We start from the raw sequence: 11,674 nt of genomic DNA on the forward strand, positions 1-11,674 counted from the left end.
ATTACAAAAAAATACTATTTTGGGACGAATTCTAGGATGAATTTCTAAAAAGTTTTCGTTGCAAAAATTTTTTAAACAAATTCTGCGACGAAAAAATCTTCGTCCCAAAATTCTCGTTGTCAACTTGGCGACAAATTTGGGGACGAAATTGGCGACACATAATATTTTTGTTGCCAAATTCGTTGCCAAGTGAAATAATATTCGCTGCAAATTGCTAAAAATTAGGGACGAAATTGGCAACAAATTATAATTTGTCGTCAAATTTGTTGCAAATTCTGCAACAAAAACAAATTTTTGTCCCAAATTTTGTTACAGAATCTAGGACGAATCTGTTTGAGACGAATAATATTTTTGTTGCAGAATTTGCATCGAATTTGGCAACAAAAATAATAATATAAAAAATTATGATCTACGACAAATTAATTTTGGTCCCAAATTTGCAACAAATTTGGCGATAAAAATAAATAAAAGAAATTGTGTTATGCGAACCTGGGACAAATTCACAGATTTATCCCAGATTCTGGGATGAATTCTGGGACGAATCTGTGAATTCATCCCAGATTCTTGGAATAAATTCGTCCCAAATTCTATAACGAATCTATGGATTTGTTCCAGAATATAGGACAAATTTTGGGATGAAAAATAATTTGTTGCAAAATTATCGATACAATTATGATAATTTGGCAACAAAAAATATTTATCGCCAAATTCGTCCTTAAATCTAAAAAATTTCTGCAAAACTAATTTATTTCTACAATTTCCATTCAAATAGATATCACAACAAAATTAAATACCAGATCATAAACATTCAACACATCATAAACATTCAACACATCCTAATTAACATTATCACATCCTATTTAACATATATACACATCTATTAATATTTGAAATTAATTTTACAATAATACAAATCCAAAAACTTCTCAAAAAGTTATACAAGAACTTTCTTCTTCACTAGTATTTGATTAACAATCAGTTACGTTGTAACCAAGTAATTCCTTTGTTCTCTTACTTATTTTAAACATTTTTTTATTGTTTAATTAATATTATGTCATTGCTAAGTTCAAAAAGTAAGATTTTCTAACTTTCTTTTCAGGGCTATTCATCCTCCTCTAGGCGGTCTCACCTAGTCCTACACTTAGTATCAGAACTAGACTACTCTAGAATGATTAACCGTCTGCTAAAGCAACAAAACGATGGCCGAATCCAGCATCTACCAACAAAAGTTTGAGGGGAAATTCGTGCTTTGGAAGCGCAAAATGGAGATAATCTTCAAAACTGATTTCAACATTTTACTTTCTATTAAATATGATTTTGTAATACCAAAGGATGAAAATGAAGAAGATAAGGAAGAACACCAATGGAATAAAAACAGTAAACAAAGTTTATGGCAAACAGTAAGGCTGAGTTTCACCTCCTGAGCGTGTTATCATCTTAAGAAGTTAACCGGATCGGTACCTATGTCTCAGTAAAAGAACTTTAGGAGAACTTCTTAGAGCTACATGAAAGGACATCGGAGGCCAAGCTAGCAAGACGAGACATCCTCTGAAATTGACTAGCCAACCTCCAAATGGAAAAAGGAGAAAAGATAGCTCAACTGCACGCTAAGATCAAAGAACTGATCACAAAACTCAACAATCTCGGAGAATCGGTATCGAATCAGGATTCATTGAGGTATGCCTTAATGCATTTTCGAGAATACCGACATGGACATCTATAGTAAACTCCTACTATATATCCAGGGATCTCGAGGTAAGTACGTTGGAGAATTTATTTCCAACTTTCGCTCTTCACGAGTCTCGATGTGCAGGTCTTAAAGACAAAGAAAAGTAGAACAACAATGTCACCCTAAAAGCCAAGAAGATCAAGTCGGAGTTTGAATCTTCGCTCGACGAAAACAAAGAAGCCTACATAGTAAGGAAGTTTAGTAAGTTCTTTAAAACTAACAATTTTGATAAGAAGCGGCAACGAAGCTAATACAAAGTAAAAGGAAAGTTCATTGATACAACTGCCAGGAAAATGAAATATCAAGGACAACTGCCCAAATTTGAAGAAAAGGGAGGAAATAAAAGACAAATGGCCAAGACGGATGGAGCACAAAAATCTAAAAGCCGCGTGGAATGAGTCATCTTCAGAGTTCAAGATCGAGCCTACGGCAGACTTGCACTTATGACAAGCCATCAAGATGAAGACACAGAAAGTTCATCCGAGATGAACATCAATGAATGACAACTACCCGAAGTTGAAGAAAAGTAAGAAAAAAAAAATGGCTAAGACGGACGAAGCACAAAAATCTAAAAGTCACGTGGGTAAAATTAATAGTTTGGTAAAAAATTCATTAAAAATTAAATAACTATTGAAATTTTTTAGAAAAATTTCTATGATAGAGAACATGATATTTTATTATAAAATATAATTTGAAAAAATAACTTTATGGAATAATTTTAATTCCACAAATATGTTTTTTATTAGAAAATTCATTAAAAATAATACAACGGTCTATATTTTCTATAGTCGAAATAAAGTTCATTGTATGTTGATTTGTTTCATCAATTCCTTCTTGATTTCTTTCATCATTGTAAATGGATTCATTGATAATTTTTTTTTGTTGAAAGTCGTGCATTGACCTTCGAAATGAATTTTTTTTAAAAAAAAATCTATAAATAAGTAATAACATCTTTTTTCATGAAAAAAAATCTAAATTTAATTAATTTCGAAAAGAAAGGATCTGAAAACATTTATTTGAAAAAGTTAGATAATTTTAAGCGTACAATAAAAATTAGAACATGTATAAAAATTTAACCTTGATTTTGGAATCTAATATTGATTTCTACCTACTGGATTAATTAGAAATGTTCTTGGTATATATTTTCTTGTTACTTTTCTAATTTGACCCTTATATAATCTATAATACTAATTTAGCCTTTGATAACTTCTTAAATTTTAAGTATCAAAATTCGAACATGTAGAATTCTTCAAATTTTCTATTTGTTCTTTCAATTTTCATCTTGTCAAAATCTTCTAATCGACAAGATTTTGCTAAAGTTCATTTTAGTTCTATGTTTTCCTTTAATAATTTTTATTTTCATTTTCTATATAATTGACAATAATTCTTAAATAGCATTTTAATAAACTTGTTGAATTCTTAGATAGTATTTTCATAAACTTGTATAACTTGTCAGACGATAGAGATCGTACCTGACTTATATTATCGATCTCGTTATCTGATGGTCCCCTTGTAGTGCTGCTTCCATCTGACGTTGCTCCCCCTTCATCGATACTCTCGATACTCATTCTGAATGAGCTTGTTTCATCATCTTCTTGGTGATTTGACATAAGTAAAGGTCCGACGTAGGCTTCAATCTCCAACTCTGATGACGATGTTTCGTCTTACATCACCTTTAGGTTCTTGTACTTTTTCTAGTCAGTCTTTTGTCCTTGTCCTTGTTCTTCAGTTTTGGATAGTTGTCTTTGAGGTCCCTTTCTTCATTGTAGTGAAAGTATCTCACTCTCTTTTTTCTTCTTTTCTTGGCCTGCACTTCATTGAATTTATTAGATTAAAAAATTTCTTAAATTTTTTTATCATAAATGTTGTTTCATTATTGTCGAGGGAAGTATCGACGTCTGATTCAACCTTCTTAGATTTTAGGGCATTGTTGTTTGATTTTTCTATGTCCTGAGTATCTACACAAGGAACCTCGTGAAGTTCAAAAGTAGAGAATAAACTTTCAAGCGCATTTACCTCGAGGTCCTTAAAGATGTAGTAAGCATCTACTAAGGCTGGAGTTCTCGGAAAGACGTTAAGTGTGTACCTTAAAGAGTCATGATTTGTTACATTTTCCCTAAAGTTGTTGAGCTAGGTGATCAGATCTTTGATCTTAGCATGGAGTTAAGCTACCTTCTCTCTCTTGTTCATCCTGAGATTCGTCAGTTGACTTCGGAGGATATCTCGTCTCACCAATATTTCTTTAGAACTACCCTCGTGAAGTTCAGGAATATCTCCCAAAGCTCTTTTGCAGAGTTGTAGCTTTTGATCTGGCTGACCTCATAGGGCGGAATATCTCCCAGTAGCCACGAAGTCGGCTTGTTCCTTCTTCGTCCACATGTACTCTTCTTTGTCGACTTCTTGTTGATCCTTAGGTTCTACAAAATCATATTTTATAATTAACAAAATTTCAAAATCTGTCTTGAAGAATACCTCTATGCGCTTTTTCTACGTTGCGAAGTCTCCCTCGAATTTCGACGGGTAGATGCTGGATCTGGTCATCATCTTTGTGCTTCAGTCGACTGTTAGTGCTTCTAATGCAGTTGGGCTCTAATACCACTTGTTGGTCCCAGTGCGGCCGACTAGAAAGGAGTGAATAACTTGAAATAAAATTCAACCCTTTCTCATTCTTTTGACTTTGATTAGTAAGCACAATTAATTTACTAAAATAATTAACATAGAAGAAATAACAACTTATAAAAGAAATGCGTAAGAAAATCAGAATTTACTTAGTTACAATTTAGGTGGTTGTTAATCCAAGACAGATGAAAGCAGTAGAAAGATCTCCTTTTTTGAAGGCGGAGAAGCCTCTTACACTCTTTGATAGCTTAGAAAGTTGTTAGGAAATGAATACAGAAGTTAATGTCTATTTTCAAGCTCCAGGAGTTTTTTTATAGCTCCTGGAAAACTTTATCCGAAGTTGGAAGACACCTTCAAATGGGTTCAAGGCGCCTTCAATTAGAGAAGTTTTATCGCCAAAGATAAAACTTTATCTTCAAACAATGGTCATCTGAAGCCGCCTCCAACGAGCTGGAAGACGCTTTCGGCACAGTTCATGGAAGGCGCCTTCCAAGCCATTAAAGACGCCTTCCCTGAGGCAGACCGGCTCTTTAGCCGATCTTCTTTGGGTGATGCTCCAGCCTTCCAAAGTCGAGCTCACACGAACCTAACTCCGGTCTTCTCCTCGAGCAGACTTCCGTTCCAGTTTCTCATCCCTCAGAAGTGCCGATACGCCTTTTTCGCTCCACCAGCGTACTCTTCCGCAGCTTCTTGTTCCTCAGATGTACCAAGCCTGTTGATTCGATTTTCATGCCATCCTTCTCGTCTGTCGCATCTTCCGCTTGACTTCTTGCGTTCCTAAGTCTCTGCACACTCAGACAGAATATATCAAATACACAAAACCTAACTTAACTTAGTTGATCACATCAAAACCAACTCAAGGTACTTATAGTTATGACCTCTCAAAGCTTACCTAACATTCACATTGTAACAGTTATAAAATCATAATTGCTATAAATATGTGACAACTCAGTTATAACAGTTATGAAGCTTGTGTTCTAGCTACATATTTATAGCTCTTAAAGCACCCCCTAGTTCACTATTTAGGTGGGAAATATAGGTTAGAAAAAATAATGATAATAGCAGTTATGAAACTTGTATAGCAATTATGATTTCGTAGTCATTATAATATGCTCTCGATTCATGATTTAAGCGGAGGATATAGATGAGAGATAAAAACAAGATATTAATTAGGTAATTGTAAATGAGATTGAAAGTCCTGTATATTAAAAAATATTAAAAAAATAATAAATTCTGGTAGTCTTGGGTGACTGGTCTAGTTCCATAAAACTTTCTCACCGACCACTAGATTAAATCGGAAAATATTTGTGACAGATGTATTCTTGGATGTCCGTCCCATTTGAGGAGATGATTCCAAAAATATTTGTCCATTTAAGTTACTTCAAAATTATAACTGTTGTTAAAATATTTGATATTTTTATTTTTTTTAAAAAAATTAATTACATTTTAAAAAGTATCCTGTTCTTTTATCGCCTCGGTGACTGTGCCATGTGCGGCCGCAAGTCCAATTTTAAAAATATCAATTTATTAATGAATAGATAAACATATAAATAAACTATTTAAAAAATATATAATGAAATCTTATTATTTAATTTTTATATGTGTAAGTAACAAAAAATCTTTCAAGAATATTTCAATCGTTTGTATATTTTTTTTTATTTTTGCAAATTTCCTTATTTCTGTCTGAATTTTGTTTGATAAGCAAAATATTTCTGCTTTTAATTCAGGGGTAATTGTTAAATATAGTACGAGTATTTTGAATGATTAATCAGGGTCCACAAGTAGAATAATTAAATATTATGGGAACTAAAAGGGAATTAAACCCACTGTTTAAATGGAACAACCCACTGAGATTTGGCCCTGAATGACCAAATCGTCAACCTTGGTCATTACCCAATCCCTTTGGCCTTTGCTACATACATGCTTGTCCGATCGAAGAAGAAGACGACGACGACGAAAGCTTAGGAGAACAAAGATCGAGATCTGAAAGTACGATGAAGCCATCGGGTCCATTCCACGCCGTCCGCGTAAGCCCCCTCGCGCCCCTCAACCGCGCCCACATCCTCCTTTACTCCCTCGCCCTCTTCGCCGCCCTCCGCCTCCGCCTCCGCCTCCGCCTCCACTTTCCCGCAACCTCGCTCCCTTCCTTCCTCCTCCTCGCCGCCGACCTTCTACTCGCCTTCATGTGGTTCACCTACCAGGCCCTCCGGTGGCGTCCCGTCCGACGCCGCGAGTTCCCCGATCGCCTCCTCCACGCGGTTGCCCCCGACGACCTCCCCGCCATCGACGTCTTCATCTGCACCGCCGACGCGCTGAGGGAGCCGCCGGCGAGCGTAGCCTCCACTGCGCTCTCCGCGATGGCATTCGACTACCCGCCGGAGAAGATCTCCGTCTACGTGTCCGACGACGGCGGATCCGCGGTCACGCTGCTGGCGTTCGCGGAGGCGGCGAAGTTCGCCAGGTATTGGCTTCCTTTCTGCAGGGAGAACGGCATTGTCACCAGATCGCCGGAGGATTACTTCAGATCCGTCGAGGGTGGGGAACCAGAGACCGTCAAGGTACATTCCGAGATCCATCGTTGCGTCATAATGCATGTTTATTTATGCATTTATTTATTTTTGTGTGTGTGTGAGAATGTGTGCTTATCTTAAGGCAGCAATGCAGGTACATCCACACAGAAATAATTTATTTAATTTTTCTAGTAACAAATTTATACATTTTTATATAAAGTCAGATAAAGTTGTGTGTTGGTTTCTAAGAATAAAGAAATAATAAGAAGGAACAAGATTCTTGTTCTCAAATTTTCACCTTTTTCTATTAATATTGACAACCCTTTCCCGATTTCTTGTTCTTTTTTCCATTTTTTGGAATTATTTTGACTCTTTCAGTTCTATCAACTGCTTTCTGCATAACTGTGTCATGTGCGTCTACTTGAGTTGAGAGAGGGAAGAAGCAAAGTAGAAAAAAGATATGTCACAGTTATCTAGCATGGAAGAAGAAATGAAAGTGACAAATGAAAACAATGTAGGGCTCTTCACTTTTAATTTCATTGGAAAGCGGATGAAAGAAAGAAAGAAAATTTAATGAAAAAACTAGCTTAATCATGAATAGATAGATATCTTGAGGATGACAAAATCAAAAACTAATTTTGTCATTTTCCGTTAATATTTTTGAGACAATAAAGAAAACTCTTCTTCACTCCCTTTCTTTGTCACCGCTCTCTCTTTTCTCTGTTGTCCCTTTCTTCCTCATCCCCTTCATCTACTCAGCGAGACGCTATCTGTGTTGTTGCTGGACAAATAAATTTGCTCTGCAGAAGGCAATAACTGGCCTGGAAAAGAGAGTATTGCACTTGCTTGCTTGCATAAACTACTAAGTTGAGACATGGAATAAAATAAGCAATAAACCAGATAGGTAATTGGTTACTTCGTGCAGTTTAGTTTGATTTGATTCCCTGATTTTTATTGTGATTGTTATTTGATTAAATACTTCAATAAGAAACTGCCACAATGAATTTCGTGATGGGAAATTCGATAGCAAAAATGGGCATTGAGTTTTTAAAGTATCTATTTTTTATGTTTAAGGATGTTTTTTCTCAGTTGGAGAAGATGTTTCAAGCATTGAAAGAGAAAGTAGAAAAGGCTTTGCAGAGAGGTGATATATCCAATGATATAACCCAGGGAGAAGAAGAAGAAGAAATTTTGAAGAAATGGAAAGGGTTTATCCGCAATGACCACCCTTCAATAATACAGGTCTCTTCCTAATACAGACTTTATTTTAAAAAGAAACGTATTATACACTCTTGTATTATTATGACTAGCAAAAATAAACTCTTTGACTGATAGAAGTGGTGATTCTCTGTAACTGTTTCCTTGGGTTGATTTTAATTCAGTTTTAACAAACGTTCAAACTTCAAAAGGCTGAAGTACACTGGCAAAACTGTTAACAATACCGATGCCATAGAAAATCTGTAAAATCAATTGAATATTGGCAAAATTTGAATGCATGTTTTTTTTAATGCATCTTCTAAGCTAGTTTCCCCCCATTTTGTACAGGTTTTACTCCAAAGCAGTAAGGATTCAGATGTCACAGGGAAGCCATTGCCAAATCTCATCTATGTATCTAGAGAGAAGCGACCTACTTCTCATCATCACTTCAAAGCAGGGGCTCTCAACGCTCTGGTAATGGACAAAAAAAGAAGTAGATTTAGGTTCTAAACTCATTGCATTATCTTAGTCGTGCAACCATAATCTATTATGATTTTTGTATTTTTTTATTTATCTCCATTCTGCATTGAAGACAAGAGTATCAAGCACCATGAGCAATGCCCCACTGATCCTTACCTTGGACTGTGACACATACTCAAATGACCCTCGGTCTCCACTCCATGCGCTCTGCTACTTTCTTGACCCTGCCATGTCTTCCAATCTTGCATTTGTTCAATTCCCACAAATTTTCCAAGGACTTAACAAGAATGATATCTATGCAACTGAGGTAAAGCGACTATACACCATCAATCCGAGAGGAAAAGATGGACTTGGAGGTCCAAATTACGTTGGCACTGGTTGCTACTTTTCACGATGCTCCTTGCAAGGAAACACATTGCCACCATCCCTTCCTCGGCAACCTACTGATTCAATTTCTTCAGAATTTGTAATAAGAAAAGCTCGTGAGGTGACAAGTTGCACTTATGAACTTGGCACGAAATGGGGTACTAAGGTAACTACTTTAACTCATATGTTTGTATTTCCAGCATTGCATTTGATATGCTGTTTTTGCTGTTGGTTGCTGATAAATTGACTCTCTTGGCACCTCTTGACTTGCAGATTGGCTTCCGCTATGGGTCACTATCTGAGGACTTCCATACAGGCTTACACCTGCATTGTCAAGGATGGAAGTCGGTGTTTTGCTACCCTGAGAAGCCAGCTTTTCTCGGTGATGTACCGCAGAATCTAAATGATGTTCTAAGCCAGCGCAAGAGATGGTCTGTGGGGCTCTTCGAGGTGGCCTTCTCAAGGTATTGCCCCTTGACGTTTGGCACCACGAAAGCTTCATTTCTAGAGGGCTTAAGCTACGCACATGAGGCCTTTTGGGGCAGTTGGTCCATTCCTATAACAATATACTGTATTCTTCCACAGTTAGCACTCATATATGGTACCCCGCTGTTCCCAAAGGTACATATGGCTTCTACCTTCTCCTTTAGCTTCATCGAGTTAACATAATGCTTGACCTTATATGACGGCAATACTTTAAACTTGTGTTATTTTAGGTCTCTAACCCTCTCTTCTACTTGTATGCCTACCTCTTCCTTGCTGCTTATGTCCAAGACCTTCTCGAATTTTTAGCTGCCAAAGGAACCATTCGGAGATGGTGGAATGACCAAAGAATGTGGATGTTCATAGGCCTCACATCGTATCTCTTTGGAACAATTCAATTTCTGCTTAAAAAAGTCGGCATATCCTCTCAAGGCTTCAATGTGACTAGTAAAGTAGTAGAAGATGAGCAGAGAGAGCGATACCAAAAAGGTGTATTTGATTTCAGAGCGCAATCGCCATTCTTTGTGTCACTCGGGACAGTGGCCATTGTAAACTTGAGCTCCTTTGCAGTGGGACTTGGGAGAGCTGCGAGCTTGCAAGGGAGCTTGGACGAGTTGTTTGCGCAGCTGTTCTTGTCGGCATGTGTTGTGGCCAACTGCTGGCCTATCTATGAAGCCATGTTTCTTAGAAGCGATGGAGGTAAAATGCCGAGGATGATCACTGTCTTCTCGTTGCTAGCAGCTTGTTTCCTCCATGGAATTGGGTACCTCATGTTCAGCGTTTGATCTTCTGCTACTTGATTGGTGAAGAATCAAAATGTAGTATTTGAGCCTGATATCTATCGTCAGCCTAGACTAAAGGGATGCCATTTGCACTAGAATTGCCGTGCAAAATGAAAGCAGCGGGGATGGTATTTGATTTTTCATACAAGGAAATTGGGCATATCTAGATGGTGAATGTTTTTCTATCTATAGACCCGAAGTTATCAATATAATTCAGTTTTGTGCAAAGATCTTAATTTTTTTATTTCAAAAATACTTTTGTTTACCATTGAATTTAATTTAAATTTCTTTAATATTATTTAAAATTCTTTCAACATTAGTCAAAATTATTTGAAACGTTGATTGAAATTATTTTAATTTGATCAAAATTATTTCAACATGATATAAGATTACTCATCAAAACTACTTTAATTTTATTTTAATATTGGTCAAAATTATTTCGATATTATTTAAAATTGCTCCAATATTAATAATAAAAAATTAATGTCGATAAAACTTATTTCAACATTTGTTAAACATATTTCAACACGATTTAAAACTATTTAACATGGGTCAAAATTGTTGGAATGTTGGTCTAATTAGGACTGTAAATAAGTCGAGCTGAATTAAATTTTGAGATGTTCAAGTTTATTTGATAAGGTAACGAAGCTGAGCCGAACTTAAAATGAACTAAGTTTTTTAAATGAGTGTTCAAGCTTGGCTTGGTTTATTTTTTATGAGCTTGAGTTTGTTTGAAGCTTGGCTTGAGCTTGGTTCGTTTAGATGTTATCAAACTCTCAATTCAAACTTGGCTTAAGCTTGGTTCAAGCTTGGCTCGAGTTTGGTTCGTTTAGATATTATCAAGCTCTCAATTCAAGCTTATTTGATTGTTTGAAACTTTTAATTTTTTGATTGGTTATTGAGCTTGATAATTTAAATTTATTTATTTATTTTATTATTTATTTAGTATATTGAAAAGAGTTTTATTAATAAATATGGTTCATGAACGTTATTCACGAACATTGTTCACAAACGTTAACGAGCTGAACACATATGTGTTCAAGCTTATTTGTTTAGCTTAATTAACGAGCTGTTCAATTTTATTTGTTTAATTAATCTTATGTATATTGAATAAACATAAACAAGCTCTTACGAAATCGAATACAAAACTTGTTCACGAACGCTTGGTTCATTTATAGCTCTAGGTCTAAATCGTCCGTTCTAAACAGTGGCCGAATCTAACGCGCTGGAGAACAAATCTGATGGGCCAACAGTGGATGGTTAAGTGCATAGGTTGCACAGACCTGATTGACAAAGCAGATGGGATTAGCCTACCAAACTTGCATATCAAAAAACTTGATCTCAAATAGGACTTAATAGTTTGCCAAATAAGACTTCACAGTTTGCTAGATTACTCCCTCACTATGTTTTTTTTTTAATTGGCAAGGGGTACCCAATTTACCTCCATTAATTAGTGATTGATTTTGTCCTATAAAATTTTTTTATCGATCATATATAAGTTTTTTATC

General features: G+C 35.9%; 1 protein-coding gene across 2 annotated transcripts; it reads left to right on the top strand.

Annotated features, from left to right (window-relative positions):
• The first annotated feature begins 6,199 nt into the window (after positions 1–6,199).
• On the top strand, positions 6,200–10,480 carry LOC121985954 (cellulose synthase-like protein G3). 2 transcript variants are annotated; one of them, XM_042539697.1, is made up of 6 exons: positions 6,200–6,906; positions 7,933–8,100; positions 8,404–8,529; positions 8,648–9,067; positions 9,175–9,522; positions 9,618–10,480. In XM_042539697.1, exons 1-6 carry the CDS (start codon positions 6,343–6,345, stop codon positions 10,167–10,169), a joined length of 2,178 nt encoding a protein of 725 aa, XP_042395631.1. In that variant the 5' UTR covers positions 6,200–6,342; the 3' UTR covers positions 10,170–10,480. The 2 variants fall into 2 exon arrangements, with proteins under 2 accessions (XP_042395631.1, XP_042395632.1); XM_042539698.1 differs by having other exon boundaries at positions 7,948–8,100.
• Positions 10,481–11,674: the final 1,194 nt, after the last annotated feature.

The sequence above is a fragment of the Zingiber officinale genome, chromosome 5B (assembly GCF_018446385.1).
Source record: "Zingiber officinale cultivar Zhangliang chromosome 5B, Zo_v1.1, whole genome shotgun sequence".
NCBI lineage: Eukaryota > Viridiplantae > Streptophyta > Magnoliopsida > Zingiberales > Zingiberaceae > Zingiber > Zingiber officinale.

What these genes read in the sequence shown, in the direction of transcription:
- LOC121985954 (XM_042539697.1), top strand. Translation starts at nt 6,343, where the DNA reads ATGAAGCCATCGGGTCCATTCCACGCCGTCCGCGTAAGCCCCCTCGCG. An exon ending in ACCACCCTTCAATAATACAG is followed by an intron (nt 8,101 to 8,403) that starts GTCTCTTCCTAA and finishes CATTTTGTACAG; the next exon opens with GTTTTACTCCAAAGCAGTAA. An exon ending in CAGGGGCTCTCAACGCTCTG is followed by an intron (nt 8,530 to 8,647) that starts GTAATGGACAAA and finishes TCTGCATTGAAG; the next exon opens with ACAAGAGTATCAAGCACCAT.